The sequence below is a fragment of the Tachyglossus aculeatus genome, chromosome 27 (assembly GCF_015852505.1).
Source record: "Tachyglossus aculeatus isolate mTacAcu1 chromosome 27, mTacAcu1.pri, whole genome shotgun sequence".
In the NCBI taxonomy this organism is placed as follows: domain Eukaryota; kingdom Metazoa; phylum Chordata; class Mammalia; order Monotremata; family Tachyglossidae; genus Tachyglossus; species Tachyglossus aculeatus.
In genome coordinates this window covers 3387610-3408146 of record NC_052092.1, presented here as the reverse complement: position 1 = coordinate 3408146, position 20537 = coordinate 3387610, and the positions used below count along the sequence as shown (strand labels likewise).

Below are 20537 nucleotides of genomic sequence, written 5' to 3'. Positions count from 1 at the left end.
TCTGTTAACTGTTATATTGACCCCTCCCAAATGCTTAATACAGTGCTCTGCACACAGTAAGTGCTCAATAAATGCAACTGACTGACTGGGGGGCTGGAGAAGGCTGGGTGGAGAACGCTTAGCGAGGTCTAAAATATCTTCGTCCAGCGTTCTGCACCCAGGAAACACTCAACAAATACTACCGATGGATTGATTGACTAGAGAGGAGCCTGAAATTCGGCTCCTCTAGTCAATAGTACCCTACAGGTCTTTGTATTCGCTCTTCTTGTTGCCTTGGTGTTTTGTTTCATCTCTCCTACAGTGTCTTTTGCTGGTTCTCCCATGTAATAAGCGCTTTAACGAATACCACTGAAGTAAAAAAAAAAAGAAAAAATAAAGAAGAAACTGCTCATCTGTGTGGCTGTGACAAGCTTTTAAACGCTTGCTGTGTCATCAACTCACTGCCTGTTTTACACACCTGCCATCCCCAGCCCTAACAGCAGCTTTGGGAATTTATCTTAATGCTCTAGTCCACTGCCACCCTCTCTTGACACTCCAGGAGTACTGCGAACCGTTTAGTGGATGCCTTTATTCCGTCGATCGCATTTATTGAGCGCTTACTATGCGCACAACACTGTACTAAGCGCTTCGGAGAGTACAACAATAAGCAGAAACATTCCCTGCCCACCATTAACGTACAGTCTAGATGGGAATTCTGAAAAGACTCCCTTCCTTCGAGACCGTGGGCCCGTTGTTGGGTAGGGACCGACTTGTACTTCCCAAGCGCTTAGTACAGTGCTCTGCACACAGTAAGCACTCAGTAAATGCGATTGAATGAATGAATGATCATCAATGGTATTTATCAAGTGCTTACTATGTGCAGAGCACTGTGCTAAGCGCTTGAAAGAGCACAATACCACGGAATTGGTAGACACAATACCTGCCCAAGGAGAACTAAGTGCATAAATTCATAATAATAATAATAATAGTGGTATCTGTTAGGCACTTACTATGTGCCAAGTGCTGTTCTAAGCGCTGGGATAGATACAAGGTAATCAGGTTGTCCCACGTGGGGCTCACAGTCTTAATCCCCGTTTTACAGGTGAGGTAAACTGAGGCACAGAGAAGTTAAGTGACTTTCCCAAACTCACAAAGTTGGTATGTGGCGGAGCCGGGATTAGAACCCATGACCTCTGACTCCCAAGCCCGTGCTCTTTCCACTAAGCCACGCTGCTTCTGCTTCAGAGAAGCACGGTCCAAAAATTAGTCCCTCTAAACTGTAAGCTCGTTGAGGGCTGGGAACGTGTCTGTTTACTGTTCTACTGTACTCTCCCAAGTGCTTAGTACAGTGCTCTGCACACAGTAAGCGCTCAATAAATACCACTGATTGATTGCCACCCGGATATTTCTTGCTTCCTTAAGGATGGAGTTGAAGAGGTGCCCGTCATGTTTCAAGTAACGGAGGAACTTGCTCTATTTATTAAAACCGGTTCTGTGCAGAACTGCTAAGTATTCCTCCGTGGAATGGCTGTGTGGAATTATCGGCTGACTAATTAGCCACACTTGAAAGTAAACAATGGAAAAATCAGGCTCACTGGCGTATTCGTGGCCAGAAGATCCACCGTGGGTGGTTCAATTTTGAAAACTGGGTCGCAAACAGTTAGGGAAGCTTTGAAATCACAAAGAGCACTTTTCTCGGTGTTCAAGTGCCCTAGTGAGTAAAACTGATGAAAGGTAAAAGCCTTGAAAAATCTGGGCCTCACCCATGCTTTTGATTACTAAATCCTGGTGGACAATGTGATTCATTTCAAGTCAGTCTGACAACAACTGGCTTTTTCAATGTTTTGTCAGTCAGGCAACAGCTAGCAAATTATGGGTTTCAGGAAGCGGCACAGCCTAATGGAAAGAGCACGGGTCTCGGAGCCGAGGACCTGGGTTCCAGTCCCAGTTCTGCCACCTGCCTGCTGAGTGACCTTGGGCAAGTCACTTCAGTTGCCTGGGCTTCAGTTTCCTCAACTGTAAAATGGGGATTCAATACTTGTTCTCCCTCCTATTTAGATTGTGAGCCCCACGTGGGACAGGAACTGTACCCAATCTGATTAACCTGAATCTACCCAGCACTTAGACTAGTGCCTGATACGTACTAAACACCAACAATGCCATTAAAAACAAACCAAATATATACTTACCACCCACTGCACTTATCAAACAGGAGGAACTAACATTGTACAAACCAGCTCCTAATCAACTCCTCTCAAGAACTGTCTGATCCAATTATCTGATATTCATTCATTCATTCATTCAATCGTATTTATTGAGCGCTTACTGTGTGCACAGCACACTGTACTAATAGCTTGGGAAGTACAAGTTGGTATCCACTCCAGTGCTTGGTACAGTGCTCATTCATTCATTCAGTCGTATTTATTGATTGCTTACTGTGTGCAGAGCACTGTACTACACTCTTGAAAACTACAAATCGGCAACGTACAGAGACGGTCACCACCCAACAACATAGTAAGTGCTTACCAAATTCCATTTCAAAAAAAGAGAGAATAGAATTATTTTTCTTTAAGTTTGGCTTTTCAAGTTATGTAAGGAATACAAAGAGGCGACCACCGGAAACAACCGAGCCCCGTGGAATGAGAAAACTGAATTTTCTCCTCACCTCTGTCTGCAAGATGGCAGCTCTCTGCTCCTTGGCTGTCAAGGACTCCTTCAACACCTCGATGTGCTGCTTGCTATCGGAGAATTGGTTGGTGAGGGTCTCCAGCTTCGTCTGGAGGGCCAACAGCTCGGTGTCCTTACGCGACAGTTCCTGCTTCACCTGGCCAATCTGGGGGGACAGATCAAAATCCATGAGGAGGCAGTGGCCATTTTGCATCAGAATCTTTTCTGGGGCTGGCCACGAGTTGGGGATCTGCGTGCAGCTTTTCTTAATTTCGTTTGCCTCCCCCCGAAAGCAATCTTTTATGCCCTCTGTGCCTCAACAGAGCACACCCAGAAGGGAACAAACACTCTCTGGCTTATTCCCCACACAGCCAATTATCTATTTTGTGATGCCCGGCCGGGCAGAGAGCTACAGCTTCCTAACCCAAAGGAAGTAAGATCGAGGCGGAAGGAGAAGGAACCCCCAGCTCAACTGCTCAAGTGGACGGACGGACCTCAATGGGCAACGAAACCCCACTACGGAGCATAAAACAGGCCTGGCCTTTTTCCATGCCAACGGACTTGGCTCACATCCGCAGTACAATGAGGCAAAATGCAGGTTACTGTGGCCAGTAAAGTGATCTGTGAAAAGCCTCAAACTATGCTCTTTTAGCCACGGCAGCCTGTTTTTTATTTTACTTTCCAATTTCTCCCCGAACTTGTCTTTTAGGTTGTTTTCAGGTTCCTTCTCATTCTTTCTTCCTCTCATGAGCCCGCCACCTTTCCCCTCTTCATTCCTAGATTCTAAGTCCCCCGAGGGGCAGGGATCCTGCCTATTTCTCACCCGTGTACTCGTTTCCAGCGCTTAGTACAGTGCTCGGCACCCGGTAAACGCTCAACGAATACGCTCACTGCAAAGAACGAAACAAAGGGCCTGCCTGTTTCCCTCACTGGAACTGAACGTGCTAAGAGAATTTTAAATCTCCTCAGGTCACTGCTGCTTTTAGAAGTGGCTAAGGAATCAAGGAAAGCCACGTGTCGACTCCCTCAGCCTGGCCATGTTGGGACAGGTCATTGGCCTTCGTCTTGAGAGCCAGAGTCCGTCAAAGCTGAGGCGGCTGAGGGAAGATGGCATCCGATAAAGTCCCGCCACCCAAGGCATTCCGGAACCCGACTGGCATCCCTGAGATGCCAAAGATTGGGGGGCTGTTATTCAATCATTCAGTTGTATTTACTGAGCGCTTTCCGTAAGCAGAGCACTTTCCTAAGCACTTGGGAGAGTACAATAGATCAGAGTTTGGTAGACACGTTCCCAGCCCTCAACGAGCTTACAGTTCAAGGGTGTAATGAAACCCAAACACTATGACAAAAGTTCTGGATGGGCCATCTCAGCTTCTCTGAATTTGTGGAGATTTCATGAGGCTCTTTTTCAGTGCATTTCTAAAAGTGAAGCCCTCACAACAAAAACTGGACAGACCCTAACACTCTGCCTCTGCCAATCGGTAGGAAAGGAAGGACTACAAAGCATATCTGAATGTGGTTCCTTCAGCTTCCATGTGAGATCAAAAGTTTGGGGATGTGAGTCACTGAGAAAAAGATTCTAAAATTTTTTTTTGAAGTTCCGTACTTGAATGATTTATATAGATATTAGATGGAGAACCTGTCCCCTTTCAAAAGTTTTATCAATTCTTAGCGTTTTCCCTAGCCCATTTTGCCGAATTATCCTATTACACAACCCAAAGAGCTGAGGAGGGGTATGCGGAAATCTCACAGCAACAACAAAATAATATCGGGAACATTAGTTCAGAGAAATGCTAGACCGTAGCATTAAATTCAAATTCAATCCTTTGCTTCAACTGAAAATGTACTTCCTCTGGGGGTTTTTAATGGCTGAAATTCCTCCCTGAGGAGAGTAGAGTTTCACTACCAGAAAAACAAAGGCACTAGCAATTTCTTCCTCCATCCCAACCAGGAGACAAGTTTTGGGAACTACCACCGTCTCGACACGGGGGTTTGACTTGGCTGCACAGGCCTAGAAGGACCCGGGTTCTAATTCCGGCTCCACCCCACGTCTGCTGTGTAACCTTGGCGAATCTCTTAGATTCTCTGGGCATCAGTTACCTCATCTGGAAAATGGGGGTTAAAACTGTGAGCCCTGTGTGGGACAGGGACTGTGTCCAACCGGATTACCTTGTATCTACCCCAGTGCTTCGTTCAGTGCCTGGCACAGAGAAACTGCTTAACGAAAATAACAATTAATATTATAATTAAGGCTTGTGGACTGAAAGAGATTCGTGAGCTCCTTCTACGTTTCAGCGGCACCTTCCTACAGGAGGTTGGAGACGAAAGAACCGCTCCATACCTTCGAGAAAACACTCGTCCAAGCCACGGTGATAGCTCAAAAACAACCCTAGCGGAAAGAACACGAGCCCGGGGGTCAGCGGGCATGAGTTCTAATCCTGGCTCGGCCAGTTGCCTGCTGTGTGAACTTGGGCAAGTCGCTTCTCTGGGCCTCAATTTCTGCATCTGCAAACTGGGGATTCAATTTTGTTTTCCCTCCTACTTAGTCCCGTGTGGGACAGGGACTGATTAACTCGGATCCACCCCACCGCTTAACACAGCGCAAGTGCTTAACAAATACCGCGATAATAATCATCACAACAATAACAACCATCACAGCACCCAGCCTGCACGGCTTTGACAGCTGATGACCGGAGAGAGCCCCGCAAAGCCCTGAAGGATCCAGAATCTGGGTTCGGAGAGCCGGAAGTGGGGCATCAAGCTACTACAAAAAGGGGGAGCGGGAAACAGAGTCTGAGGTGCCCGTCTTTGAATCCTCCAAGGACCAACAGAGAGAATTTCACCCCACTCCAAAGGGGCACCGGAGAACCCTCTGAACTCGCTTCCGATAGAGGTGGAGAGGAGTCAGTGAAGAGAGAGAGAGAGAATGTGGCGGGCTGGTTAGTGGTGGTGGGGAGAGAAGTGGGGAAAAGTGAGCCATCCAGAAAGCCAAGAGCTAAGCAGATCTCCGCTGAGGACTCAGAGCACCCAGGGAGACGGAGCTTACGGCGATGACCTCAGTCTGGAGACAGGCTGCTCTGCTTTTCAGTTCTTCCCCTTGGGCCTCTTTGGTGCTTAGCTCTTCCTTCAGCTGCTCTACCTGTCACGACACGCGTTTTCCTTTTTTCGTTTCGGGAAATTGACGCGCAGCTTCGGATTCACCACTTCGAACCGGCGTGGAGTGGGGCGGAGGGCGAGTAGCGTAGGGTCACAGAGAACAATCAGGGCTGCCCCTCCACTCCCTCCTCCCGCTAGGTGGTCTTGAGGAAGAACTCATTCTTTTTCCCTCATAAATGGTATTTGTGAAGCGCTCACTAGGTGCCAGGCACCGTACTAAGCGCTGGGGTAGATACAAGCTTGTCAGGTGGGACAGTCCCTTTCCCACATAGGGCTCACAGTTTTAATCCCCATTTTACAGATGAGGTAACTGAGGCATAGAGAAGTGACTCGCTCAGTCTTATTTACTGAGCGCTTACTGTGTGCAGACCACTGTATTAAGCACTTAGGAGAGTACAGTATAACAATATAACAGACATTCCCTGCCCACAATGAGCTTACAGCCTAGAGGACCAGAGAGAATGAGCCCATATCACTCTGGTCAATCAATGGTATTTACTGAGCGCTTACTGTGTGCAGAGCACTGTACTAAACGCTTGGGAGAGGACAATACAACAGAATGGGCAGACAGGGTGCCTGCCCGTAATGAGCTTACAGTCTAGAGACCTAGGCAACAACCTCCCCTGGTGGCTGAGGTAACTTCCAGGGAGCTGGAAGACAAATGCAGACCATGCTTCTGCATTTGAGAAGCTGCGTGGCTCAGTGGAAAGGGCATGGGCTTTGGAGTCAGAGGTCATGGGTTCAAATCCCGGCTCTGCCAATTGTCAGCTGTGTGACTTTGGGCAAGTCACTTCACTTCTCTGGGCCTCAGTTCCCTCTTCTGTAAAATGGGGATGCAGACTGTGAGCCCTTCGTGGGACAACCTGATTACCTTGTATCCTCCCCAGCGCTTTGCACATAGTAAGCACTTAATAAATGCCATCATTATTATTATTATTATTATCTCCTGGGATGAGGAGAGAAGTGGAGTTCAACCAGAGAGAGGTGGCGGGGCCTAATGGGAAGAGCGCTGGCCTGGGGGTCAGAGGATCTGGGTTCTAATTCTGGCTCCGCCAGCTGCCTGCTGGGAGACCTTGGACCAGTCACCTCACATCTCTGGATCTCAGTTTCCTTATCTGGAAAATGGGGGTTCAATCCCTGTTCTCCCTCCCACTTAGGCGGTGAGCCCCATGTGGGACAGGGCCTGTTGCTGGGTAGGGATTGTCTCTGTTGCCAAGCGCTTCGCACAGTGCTCTGCACCCAGTAAGCACTCAATAAATATGACTGAATGAATGACAGGGACTGTGTCCAACCTGATTTACTTGTTTTATCACCCAGCGCTTAGTACGGGGCCTGCTACATACTAAGCGCTTACCAAAAACCACAATTGTTATTATTATTATTCTGACAGTGCTCGGCACACAGTAAGCGCTGAACAAATTCCACAGGCTCAGGGGGCTGGATGTGATTCCCATCGCTCCTCCTCGCCCCGCCGGCTGACCGTCCCCAGCATCCCTCCCGGCCCCCGGCGACCCCCGCCCGTCACCTTGTTCTTCATGAACTTGGAGTGGCTGCGGTACACTTCCATCTGTTTCATCTCCTCCTCCCGCTCCTCGGTGCTCAGGGCCCCGTTAGACTTCAACATCTGGATCTCCTCCTCCAGATCCCGGAGCCCACGCTCCATGGACGAAATTTTGGAGTCCTGGGGACAAGAGGAGTAAAAAAAAAAAAAAAATCCATAAAATAAACAGACGATTGCAAGTCACTGCACCCAGAGGCACCAACTGATGAGCCAGAGGGAATCCCTAAAATGCCGGGGACCTGGGTTCTAGTCCTGGCTCGGCAGCTTGTCCGCTGGGTGACCTTGGGCAAGTCACTTCACTTCTCTGGGCCTCGGTTCCCTCATCTGTCAAATGGGGATGAAGACTGTGAGCCCCATGTGGGACAGGGACTATCTCCAACCTGATTAGCTTGTCTCTACCCCCGCGCTTAGAACAGTGCTTGGCCCGTAGAAAGCACTTCGCTTCACAAGTACCATCGTTATTGATTTTTATTTAGATTGTGGGGCCCACGTGGGACAGGGATTATGTCCAACCTAATTACCATGTATCTACCCCAGAGTTTAAAGCAGTGCTTGGCCCAGAGTAAACACTTCACAAGTACCACAGTTATTATTATTGAGCACATATGAGTTCTGCACATGAGCCCCTCCTAAGCCTGGATTTTTTCTGCTTCCGTGTTTGCTCACCTTCATCTCGATGACGGTCTGGAGGGCTTTGGTCTTGGCAGAGTCGGGGGCATTCTCAAAGCGACGGTGCAGCTCCTATCCAAGAAAAGGAAAGGGACAAGTGAGGTCAAACTCGGGTTTCCACGTTTTCTCCAGGGCCTTCTGGAACCCCAAGTCCCCACAGGGAGTGGGTCAGTCAGTCAATGATATGCAGAGCACTGTACTGAGCACTTGGGAGAGTCCATTAGAACAACAGAACGGACATATTCCCTGCCCACGATGAGCTTACAGTTTAGAGTCAGCCGGGGGAAACTCCCACAATCAGCTCAACATAATATGCCCAGCCCAGAGGTGCTTCCTCCCAGCTCCCCCTTTTCCTAGAATCGGTCCGGAAACCGAGCCTGCCAGCTAACCCGGGCCGAAGCCGCCGCGGGCATCGCCGCCATCCCCTGCTCTCCCTGGTGCCGGGACCAACTTTCTCGTGACTCCAAAAGCCGGGGTGGGGGAGTGACTTTGTCGTCCGCAAAAGGCCAAAGGCCGGGAAGCCTTTCCTCACAGGGACAGAACCAGGTGGGAGGACCGACCAGCACCAGGGGTCAGAGGGAAAGAGGGGAGAAGCGCTGAATGGCGAGCACGAGCCTCTAAGTGAACGGGCTTCAGTCAGGAGTCTCCATTCCCAGAGCTGCACCCGCCTGGTTACCGATGACGAAGTGTTCCCTCCCATGGGGATGGAGGGAGGGAGAGAGGGGGAGAGGAAGGGAGAGAGGGACAGAGAGAGAAAGAGGGAGGAAAGGAGAGAGAAAGGAAGGGAGAGAGGAAGAGAGAGAGAAAAGGAGGAAGGGAAGAAGTGGAAAGAAGGGGCCGGGCTGTGCAGTGGCTTGTGTCAGGCGGGGGCATGCAGGAATGCCTTGTTCCTGTCTCAGAAAACGGGCTGATGCCACCCTGCTGATGCGGGCTGGGGAGAGAGGGAAGATCCTTTGAGGACTAAGGCTTTCTTTGGGGGCTTCCCAGGCAGACTCTTTCTGGATTTTCCAGGCTGGAATGCACTGGGATGCGAAGTGGGGGGTCCCCGCTGCATCCCCCCGTGGCTCCGGGGAAACAGCTGGGAGATTCGTACATCCCCAATTCCGGCAACTGTTTCCGGGGTGTTCAATCAACCTGGTAGACAATGGGGGCAGATGGCCAGATTGGACAGCAATTAATCACTATGACAGTTGGTAAATGTGCCCAAACTGATCAACTTAGATCTATCCTTTCTTCGTTTTCTTCTCCTTTCTTTTTTTCTTTATGGTATTTGTTAAGCACTTACCGTATGCCAGGCACTGTACCAGCACTTAGAACAGTGCTTGACAAGTAGTAAGCGCTTAAGACAATAACGATGATAAAAATATTTACTCTGCACCAAGCACTGTGCTAAATGCTGGGCTACGTAATAACCATAAGGATAACTGTGGTATTTGTGACGCCTTTACTATGCACCATTCATTCATTCAATTGTATTTATTGAGCACTTACTGTGTACAGAGCACTGTACTAAGCGCTTGGGAAGTACAAGTTGGCAACGTATGGAGACGGTCCCTACCCAACAACGGGCTCACAGTCTAGAAGGGGGAGACAGACAACAAAACAAAACGTGTGGACAGGTGTCAACTCACCAGAACAAATAGAATTAAAACTAGATGCACTTCATTAACAAAATAAATAGAATAATAAATATGTGCAAGTAAAAAAAACAGAGTAATAAATCTGTACAAACATATATACAGGTGCTGTGGGGATGGCAAAGCGGTAGGGTGGGGGGGGATGGGGAAGTGCCAAACACTGTATTAAGCGCTGGGGTAGATCATGATAATCAGGTCTCAGCGTCTAAGTAGGACAGAGAACAGGCACTGACTCCCCATTTGCAGATGAGGGAACTGAGGCCCAGAGAAGTTAAGTGACTTGCCCAAGGTCACACAGCAGGCGAGTGGCAGAGCTGGGATTAGAATCCCAGGCCTCTGACCCCCAAGACAGGCCTTTTCCACTAGGCCAACTGCTTCTGCTAAAATGAGCAGCACCTTCGAATACTGCTCTGCAAACAGTAAGCACTCAATAAATACCACCGATTAATTGATTGATTGGTGGGGGAGGTATTGAACAAATGCATGCGTATATATTCACACGTGTCCTGGAGAGAGGCAATGTGGCCTAAAGGAACTCTACGAATGGGGATTACGACTGCGAGCCCCTCGTGGGACATGGACTGTGTCTGACCTGATCAGCATGTATCTACCCCAGTGCTTAATAATAATAATAATAATAATGGCATTTATTAAACGCTTACAATGTGCAAAGCACTGTTCTAAGCACTGGGGAGGTTACAAGGTGATCAGGTTGTCCCACGGGGGGGCTCACAGTCAATCCCCATTTTACAGATGAGGTAACTGAGGCCCAGAGAAGTGAAGTGACTTGCCCAAAGTCGCACAGTTGACAATCGGCGGAGCCGGGATTTGAACCCATGACCTCTGACTCCAAAGCCGTGCTCTTTTCACTGAGCCACGCTGTACTGTTCCTGGCACATAGTAAGCGCTTAACAAATACCACAGTTATCATTATCATATACTCATTGAAGCAGCGTGGCTCAGTGGAAAGAGCCCGGGCTTTGGAGTCAGAGGTTGTGGGTTCAAATCCCGGCTCCGCCACTTGTCAGCTGTGTGACCTTGGGCAAGTCACTTCACTTCTCTGTGCCTCAGTTACCTCATCTGGGGATGAGGTAAAATGGGGATGAAGACTGTGAGCCCCATGTGGGACAACCTGATTACCTTGTATCTATCCCAGGGCTTAGAACAGTGCTTGGCACATAGTAAGCGCTTAACAAATACCAACATTATTATTATTATTATTATTATTATTATTATTACAGTGCCTGGCACATAGTAAGGGCTTAAGAAACACCATAAAAGAAAAAAAGCTACAACTTTGGAACTGGATTTTGGGCTGAGGATATGGAACTGATCGAGTCTGCTGGCAAAAGCTGATTTCCAAGGAAGAACCCCCTCAAGGTATCCACTAGGCAGCCGATTTTTTCTGACAGCTGTCCGCTCAAATCCTAATCCTAACTCCAGGTCAGAAATGATGAACAAATGCTGACCACCGGGAACCCCTGGGCAGAGAAGCTCAGAAGGTGGGGGACGCGGAGGGGTCGGGGGAGAACGGAGACCGAAGGCCTGGTCTGAGCCCCCGAGACTTCCGAGGCCATTTCCCATTTTGAGCCAAGTTCTTGCCAGGTACCAACAGCATCCCAGAATCCCAGTAAGGCAGGGCAGCCTGATGGTTAGGGCCTCGGCCTCGGAGCCAGAAGGACCTGGGATCAAATCCTGGCTCTGCCGCTTGTCTGCTGCTCCCCCTCTCCATCCCCCCGCCTTACCTCCTTCCCCTCCCCACAGCACCTGCATCTACGTATGTATATCTGTATGTACTTATTACTCTATTTATTTATTTTATTGGTACATATTTATTCTATTCATTTTATTTTGTTAATATGTTTTGTTTTGTTGTCTGTCTCCCCCTTCTAGACTGTGAGCCCGCTGTTGGGTAGGGACCGTCTCTAGATGTTGCCAACTTGTACTTCCCAAGCGCTTAGTACAGTGCTCTGCACACAGTAAGTGCTCAATAAATACGATTGAATGAATGAATGAATGAAAATCTTCAGCCAAGGGGACATGCCCAGCATGCCAGGGGGTTGCAAATAACTTCACCTAGGCCCTGTTTTATTCTGTCAGTCAACTGTATTTATTGAGCACTTACTGTGTGCACAGCACTGTACTAAGCACTTGGAAGAGGACATTGCAACAATAAACAGACACATTCCCTACCCACAGCAAGCTTAAAGTCTGGCAGTGGGTGGGGGGGGGGGGCGGTAGAAAGACATGAATAGAAAGAAAGAAATGACAGATAAGGGCATAAGTGCTGTGGGGCTGGGAGGGGGAATGAATAATAGTAGCGAGTCTTTTATGGAGAGTCAGTCCCTCCCCTCTCTCCTCAGGACCCACAAGGATCAATCAATCAATCAATCGTATTTATTGAGCGCTTACTGTGTGCAGAGCACTGCACTAAGTGCTTGGGAAGTACAAGTTGGCAACACATAGAGACGGTCCCTACCCAACAGTGGGCTCACAGTCTAGAAGGGGGTGACAGAGAACAAAACAAAACATATTAACAAAATAAATAGAATAGATATGTACAAGTAAAATAGAGTAATAAATACATACAAACATATATACATATATACAGGTGCTGTGGGGAAGGGAAGGAGGTAAGGCGGGAGGGATGGAGAGGGCGAGGAGGGGGAGAGGAAGGACCCCGGGGGCTCAGCCTGGGAAGGCCTCCTGGAGGAGGTGAGCTCTCAGTAGGGCCTTGAAGGGAGGAAGAGAGCTACTAGCTTGGCGGATGTGGGGAGGGGGGGCATTCCAGGCCATGGGGTGTATGGCGGATGTCTAGTGGGCCAAAAGCGAGTAAAATTGGGGAGCTGGATGTTCCCCAATACTGCAGGTGCGTGATCCAATTTTTCTTCATCAAACCGAGTAACTAAGCAGAAGCCAGCATGAGGCAAAAATTAAAGTGTTCTGCTGAAGCGGTAGCCAGCCGAGACTAGATGGCTCCATCTTCACGCCTCCTAAAGATGATTTCTTCCTTTGTCATCGGCAGGCACTGACTGAAAACGTTTGTCTGTGGGGTGTGATGAAACCAATCCAATAATCTGTTTTTAACGCCCAACTCTTCCTCTAAACTCTTTGTGCGCAGGGGTCACATCTACCGACTCTGTTGGAGTGTACCCTCCTAAGCGTTTTGTACAGGGCTCTCCGCAAAGCAAGCGGGCGCTCAGTACATACCAGAGATCAATCGATAACCATCGATAGATAAGCAGTATGGCATAGGGATAGGGCACGGGCCTGGGAGTCACAAGGTTTGCTGCCATTTGTCTGCTGCATAGGGATAGAGCACGGGCCTGGGAGTCACAAGGTTTGCTGTCATTTGTCTGCTGCATGACCCCGCGCGAGTCACTCAACTCCTCTGTGCCTCAGTTCCCTCATCTGCAAAATGGGGATGGACACTGTGAGCCCCACGTGGGATAGGGACAGGGTCCAACCCAATTTGCTGGTTTCCACCCCAGCTCTTAGAATGGTGCCTGGCATGTGGTAAGTGCCTAGCAAACAAATAATAATAATAATAATAATGATAGCATTTATTAAGCGCTTACTATGTGCAAAGAGAATTACTATGTTTTATTTTGTTCTCTGTCTCCTCCTTCTAGACTGTGAGCCCACTGTTGGGTAGGGACCGTCTCTATATGTTGCCAACTTGTACTTCCCAAGCGCTTAGTCCAGTGCTCTGCACACAGTAAGCGCTCAATAAATACGATTGAATGAATGAATGAACCATTGAGCTGGTTGCGATCTGTTTTGTGGCCAGCAGAGGGGGCTTGTTGTTCTGCTTAGGGCGACCGAGGCCTCTGCACGATCCGACAGTAACTGCGACGTCTAGTAAGCTCCTTCATTCATTCAATCGTATTTATTGAGCGCTTACTGTGTGCAGAGCACTGTACTAAGCGCCTGGGAAGTACAAGTTGGCGACATATAGAGACGGTCCCTACCCAACGACGGGCTCACAGTCGAGGATGGGCTCACAGTCCCCAGTGCTTAGTACAGTGACTGACATATAGTAAGTGCTTAACCAGTACCACAATTACAATTAAGTGTCCAAGCCAGCACTAATAATAATAATGATGGCATTTATTAAGCGCTTACTATGTGCAAAGCTCTGTTCTAAGCGCTGGGGTAGATACAAGGTAATCAAGTTGTCCCACGGGGGGCTCACAGACTTAATCCCCATTTTCCAGATGAGGTAACAGGCACAGAGAAGTTAAGTGACATGCCCAAAGTCACACAGCTGACAAGTGGTGGAGTCAGGATTTGAACCCATGACCTCTGACTCCAAAGCCCAGGCTCTTTCCACTGAGCCACGCTGCTTCCCCTAGAGCCCAGGTCCTCTGACGCCCAGGCCCGATCTCTTTCCACTAGGCCACACTGCTTCTCAAATGGACCCACTGATCCAATCTTCCTCCCTTATGCTAAGCTTTATTCCCCAGCTCTCTTTGGTGCCGGGGCTTTTTAATCTGTATCTTCCTTGGATCCTCTAGACGGGAACAATCTTTATATTCCATGCAGGGCCTTGGCCCCAGGCGGGACTATATAATTACAAGGGAACACGAAGAACGGGGATTTGACGCACGCGCACACAAACACATAGACACACACATGTCCCAGCCTTCCCGGCTGGGCGTGCTCTTGGCAGCACGTCACCAAGGGCCCTCGGAGGCTCGATACCCACAGGACCCTTTTCAGCTCACATCTCCAGAGAACGGTGCCCGGTGATGCCATGGCATACCGAGGAGGGTTGGTAGCCACGTGGGTGCCAGGCCGTCAGCTTGCTGTGGGCAGGGAACGTCTGCTTTAAAGCACTGTCATCCTGCCCTCTTCTACCTTATCTCGCTACTCTCCAACTGCAACCCAGCCTGCACATCCCACTCTTCCGGTGCCAATCAACTCATTGTATCTCGATTTCATCCATCTCGCTGCCGACCCCTCTCCCACGTCCTGCCCCTGGTCTCTTCGTATCGGGAGGACGAGTACTCTCCCCACCTTCAAAGCCTCCTCCAAGAGGCCTTCCCTGACTAAGCCCACTTTCCTTGTCTTCCGCTCCCTTCTGCGTCGCCCTGACTTGCTCCCTGTTTTTATATATCCCTCTAGACTGCGAACTCACTGTGGGCAGGGAGTGTGTCTACCAATTCTGTTATACTGTCCTCTCCCAAGGGCTTACTACACTGCTCTGCAGACAGTAAGCGCTCAATAATTACCACTGATTGACTGATCAATTGATCCCGCCTACATCGCTACCCGGTTGCAAGCAGCTCGGCCTAGCGGATGGAGCCCGGTCCTGGGATTCAGAAGGACCTAGGTTCTAATCCCGGCTCCATCACTTTGGGCAAGTCACTTCCCTTCTCTGGGCCTCAGTTACCTCATCTGTAAAATGGGGATGAAGACTGTGAGCCCCCCCACGGGACAACCTGATCACCTTGTAACCTCCCCAGCGCTTAGAGCAGTGCTTAGCACATAGTAAGCGCTTAATAAATACCATCATTATTATTATTATCACTTGTCTGCTGTGTGTGACCTTGGGCCGGTCACTTCACTGGGCCTCAGTTCCCTCATCTTTAAAATAGTGATTAAGGCTGTGAGCCTCACGTAGGACACGGACTGTGCCCAACTTGATTAACTTGCATCTGCCCCAGTGCTTAGTACAGTGCCTGGCACATCATAAGCGCCTACAAATACGATTCACCAGAAAAAAAGGATTAGACAAAATGGTACAGTCTCCCAAGGGGATAGAAAAGACGACTGCAGAAAACCCCATCTACGCCTCTCTTCCCGCCGCGACCTGAATGATATATTTGGCAGTGCCCTACCTTTCTCCCAGGGACCTCAAAACCCTCCGAGTGGAGGGAAAGGAGATGGCGGGATTCGGAAAGAACCGGCTGGCAAAAAGATTTGGGAACCGAACCGAACCCCCGCTTTTCATTCGCTCTTCATTCGGGTAGGCCCAGGCCGGGCTGCCGCTTTGGGAGTGACGTGATCAACCTCTGACATTTCGAGAGGGAGGGAGTGAGAGTCAGGAGAAACCACTTGGGCGCCAGGAAGCGATCCGCTGGCCCCGAAGCGGAGCCAACCTGACACCTGCCGCCTGCGTTCATTTTTTCGTTTTGGAGGGTTTGCACTAAAAGGGGTGATGATGCCCGGCGTCGAGAGACCTGAGATGTCCCAAGGCTGGAGCCTTGGCCTTCTCTCTCTGCACCAGACATGGCCGTATCCCTTTAAAAAAATATCTTCTGCCTGCGCCTCCATGGCGGGGGATGCTTTTATCACACTACCCTTTACAGCCAGCGACTGTTTCCATGGAAACCACAGGGCAACCATCCATTACCGCTGTCAAGGCTTCCCCGCCTCTCTCCTCCGCACAGGTAGCGGCTCGCTTTCCTCTGCTCGGTCTGACCAGGCTCCCCTTTTTCAGTCAGTCGTATGTCCTGAGTGCTTACCGTGTGCAGAGCACTGTTCTAAGCGCTTGGGAGAGGATGATACAACAATAAATAGGCACATCCCCACTTCGCACCAGTGGCTCCTCTCGGGGAGAAGTGGAAGGAGCTGCGTGACAGGTGAGGGATCGGGGACAGACCCGATCCAAGGGCAGGTGGCCCCAGGAGGCCGACTCCGGATCTGTGACCTCTGGACATCTGATATTCGCCCCACTCTTATTTATTGGGCACTTACTGTGTGCAGAGCCCAGGAATAAGCACTTGGGAGAGTCCAATAGGACAATACAGACACATTCCCTGCCCGAAACGAGCTTATAGTCTAGAGGAGGAGACAGACGTTACAATAAACAAATAAAATGACAGATAGGGACATAAGTGCTGTGGGGCTGGGAACGTGGGGGATAATAATAATAATAATAATGATGGCATTTATTAAGCCCTTACTACGTGCAAAGCACTGTTCTAAGTGCTGGGGAGGTTACAAGGTGATCAGGTTGTCCCACGGGGGGCTTACAGTCTTAATCCCCATTTTACAGATGAGGGAACTGAGGCCCAGAGAAGTTAAGTGACTTGCCCAAAGTCACACAGCTGACAAGTGGCGGAGCCGGGATTTGATCCCATGACCTCTGACTCCAAAGCCCGGGCTCTTTCCACTGAGCCACGCTGCTTCTCTGCATGGATGAATAAAAAGAGCAAGTCGGGGTGACGCAGAAGGGGATGGGAGAAGAGCAAAGGAGCCGACCGGGAGCTTAAAGTCTAGAAGGGGAGACTGACATTGAAGGAAAGAAATAAAATGACAGATATGGACAGTGGGTCTGGGAGTGAGGGGATGAATAAAGGGATCAAGTCAGGGTGACGCAGAAAAAAGTGGGAGAAGAGGAAAGGAGCCGTCTACAGTCTAGAGTGGGAGACTGATATTTGACGTAAATAAATTAAACGACGGATACGGACATAAGTGCTGCGGGGATGAAGACAGGGAGCTAGTCAGGGCGACGCCAAGAAGAGTGAGAGAGGAGGAAAGGAGCCGACCAGGAGTTTACAGTCTAGAGCGGGAGGCCGACACTGATGTAAAGAAATAAAACGACAGATCTGGACACTGAGGCTGGGATGCAGGGAGCACGTCAGGGTGACCCAGAAGGGAGCGGGACCGCGTACCTCTCTCAACATGTTGCTCTCCTTGTCCTTCTGGTCCAGCAGGCCCTCCAGGTGGTGGACGTGCATCTCGGCCTCGGCCAGGCGGCGGGTGCGCTCGTGGTCCTCCTCGCTGGCCTTGGCCGCCAGCCCCTTGCTCTGCAGCATCTCCAGGAGCTTCTTGATGGACTCGTCCCGGGCGTTGAGGGTCTGCTTCTGCGTCTCGATGCGCAGCTCCATCTCCTCCAGGGTCTTGCGCAGGAGGAAGAGCTCCTTGGCCTGACGCTCATGCTCGCCGTGCAGCCGCTGGAAGTTCTCCTCGGTCAGCTCGGCCGCCAGCGGCTCCCCGCCCCCGGCCCGGCCCCCGCCGTCCTGCTGGAACAGCTGGTTGAGGTCCCGCTGGATGCGGAGCTCGTCCTGGAGGGCCTGGACGGTCATCTGCATGTGCTGAGGCCGGAGACACAAAAAGGGGACGGGTTTAATCAGGGGGTGGCTGCCGCTGGTCTGGAAAGCAGTGTGGCCTGGTGAAAAGGGAGACAGAAGGACTTGGGTTCTAATCCCGGGTCTGCAGCTTGTCTGCTGGGGGACCCTGGGTGAGTCACTTCACCTGGAAAATGGGGATTAAGACTCAGAGTCCCACATGGGATAGGGACTGTGTCCAACTCCATTACCTTGTATCTACCCCAGTGCTTAGTACAGCGGCGGGGCTCAGTGGAAAGAGCCCAGGCTTTGGAGTCAGAGGTCATGGGTTCAAATCCCGGCTCCGCCAATTGTCAGCTGGGTGACTTTGGGCAAGTTACTTCACTTCTCTGGGCCTCAGTTACCTCATCTGTAAAATGGGAATTAAGACTGTGAGCCCCCCGTGGGACAACCTGATCATCCTGTAACCTCCCCAGTGCTTAGAACAGTGCTTTGAACATAGGAAGCGCTTAATAAATGCCATCATCATCATTATTATTATAGTGCCTGGCACATAGTAAGCAATTATTATTATAAGCTTATGTGCCCAGCACTGCACTAAGCATTGGGGTACACATGGGTTTATCAGATTGGTTACAGGCCCTGTCCCACGTGGGGCTTATGGTCTTATTCCCCACTGTACAATTTCATTACCCTTTTCGTTACCCCATTTCCCCATTTCATTACCACCTGGGTAACGAAAACCCAGAGACGTGAAGTGATTTGCCCAAGGTTGCACAGCAAACAATTGGCAGGGCAGGATAGAGAACCCAGGTCCTTCTAACTCCCAGCCCCAGGCTCTATCCACCAGGCCACGCTGCTTCCTGTTACTATTATTATTTAAGCCAGTGATGACGACGGATCTCAGTTTCCAACGGAGGCCGCCAAAGATCCATCCTGGCAAATCTTTCCCAGGAAAGATTTTTTTCTTTTTATGATTATTATTAATAATAATGATAATAGTTGTGGCATTTGTTAAACGCTTCCAATTTCCTATGCGCCAGGCACTGTACAAAGCGCTGCGGTGGCTACAAACAAATCGGGTTGGACACGGTCCCTGCCCCATGTGGGGCTCACGGTCTCAATCCCCATTTTCTAGATGAGGGAACTGAGGCCCAGACAAGTGAAGTGACCTGCTTAAGGTCACCCAGCAGACAAAAATGTGGAGACAGGATTAGAACCCATGAACTTCTGACTCCCAGACGTGCTTTCTCAGCTGCGCCATGCTGCTTTTCCGAGAGCCAGCCCCCCAACTAGCGAGGAAGCTGCATCAGGCCCTGCTTAACCCAAGACGACCACCATCTGTCATTTATTCATTCAATCGTATTTACTAATTAATTAATTTAATGATGGCATTTGTTGAGTGCTTACTACGTGCAAAGCCCTGTTCTAAGCACTGGGGAGGTTACAAGGTGATCAGGTTGTCCCACGGGGGGCTCACAGTCTTAATCCCCATTTTCCAGATGAGGTAACTGAGGCCCAGAGAAGTGAAGTGACTTGCCCAAAGTCACACAGCTGACAATTGGCAGAGCCGGGATTTGAACCCATGACCTCTGACTCCAAAGCCCATACTCTTTCCACTGAGCCACGCTGCTTTATTGAGCGCTTACTGTGTGCAGAGCACTGTACTAAGCGCTTGGGAAGTGCAAGCCGGCAACCTATCGAGATGGTCCCTACCCAACAACGGGCTCACAGTCTAGAAGGGGGGAGACAGACAACAAAACGTGGAGTATGTGCAAAACACTGTACTAAAAGCTTGGGAAAGCGCAATAAAGCAAAGTTAGCTGATACATACCCTGCCTGTAATGAATTTACAACCCAGAGGATCCCAACCCTCCTCTTCTGAGAAGCAGTGTGGCCTGGTGGAAAGAGCTCAGGACTGGGAATTCATTCATTCATTCATTCAATCATATTTATTGAGCGCTTACTGTGTGCAGAACACTGTACTAAGCGCTTGGGAAGTCAGAGGACCTGGGTTCTATTCTCGGCTCTGCCATTTATTGGCCGTGTGATCGTAAAAAGGAACCACAGTCAGTGAAGAACACTGCGTCCTCTTAGCCCACATAGTAATAATAATAATAATGACGATTGTATTTGTTAAGCGCTTCCTATGTGCCGGGGTGGACACAGGCAAATCAAGGCCCTGTCCCACAGTCTCCATCCCCATTTTACAGACGGGGTAACTGCCACCCAGAGAAGTGACAGGACTAACCCAAGGTCACCTGGTAGACAAGGGGCGGAGCATTCATTCATTCATTCAACCGTATTTATTGAGTGCTTATTGTGTGCAGAGCACTGTACTGAGCACTTGGGAAGTATAAGTCGGCAACATATAGAGACGGTCCCTACCCAGCAACGGACTCACCGTCTAGACGGGAAAGACAGACAACAAAACAAAACATGGAAACAGGTCTCAAAACCATCAGAATAAATAGAATTATAGGAGCAGGGATTAGAACCCATGACCATCAGACTCTCAGGCCCGGCCTCTCCAGCTTCTGCACTGGAGAAAAACTTCTCCACAGGGGCCGTTTCATCACTGGATTTGTTCTCCACCATAGAATCAATCAATCGATCGATCAATCGTATTTATTGAGCGCTTACTGTGTGCAGAGCACTGTACTAAGCACTTGGGAAGTACAAGTTGGCAACACATAAAGACGGTCCCTACCCAACAGTGGGCTCACAGAGACCGGGCCTTGGAATCAGGTGTCCTGAGTTCTAAGCCCGGCTCTGCCCCTCGTCTGCTGCATGCCCTTGGGCAAGTCGCTTTGCCGGGCCTCAGTCCCCTCATTTGGAAAATGGGGATTC

At 49.8% G+C, this 20537-nt stretch overlaps 1 protein-coding gene across 7 annotated transcripts in view; it reads right to left on the bottom strand.

Moving 5' to 3' along the window:
• Positions 1-20537, bottom strand: part of ERC1 (ELKS/RAB6-interacting/CAST family member 1) — a 276795-nt gene that overhangs the window by 218147 nt on the left and 38111 nt on the right. For 4 of the 7 annotated variants that reach the window (XM_038767708.1, XM_038767710.1, XM_038767709.1 and 1 more), the window contains exons 3-6: positions 17292-17714; positions 8030-8104; positions 7328-7483; positions 2645-2812 (exon numbers count right to left, since the gene is read on the bottom strand). In XM_038767708.1, coding sequence (XP_038623636.1) covers positions 2645-2812; positions 7328-7483; positions 8030-8104; positions 17292-17714 — 822 coding nt within the window. Of the gene's footprint in view, positions 1-2644; positions 2813-5701; positions 5786-7327; positions 7484-8029; positions 8105-17291; positions 17715-20537 lie in introns of all 7 variants that reach the window. The other 3 variants (XM_038767705.1, XM_038767706.1, XM_038767707.1) reach the window with 1 other exon arrangement.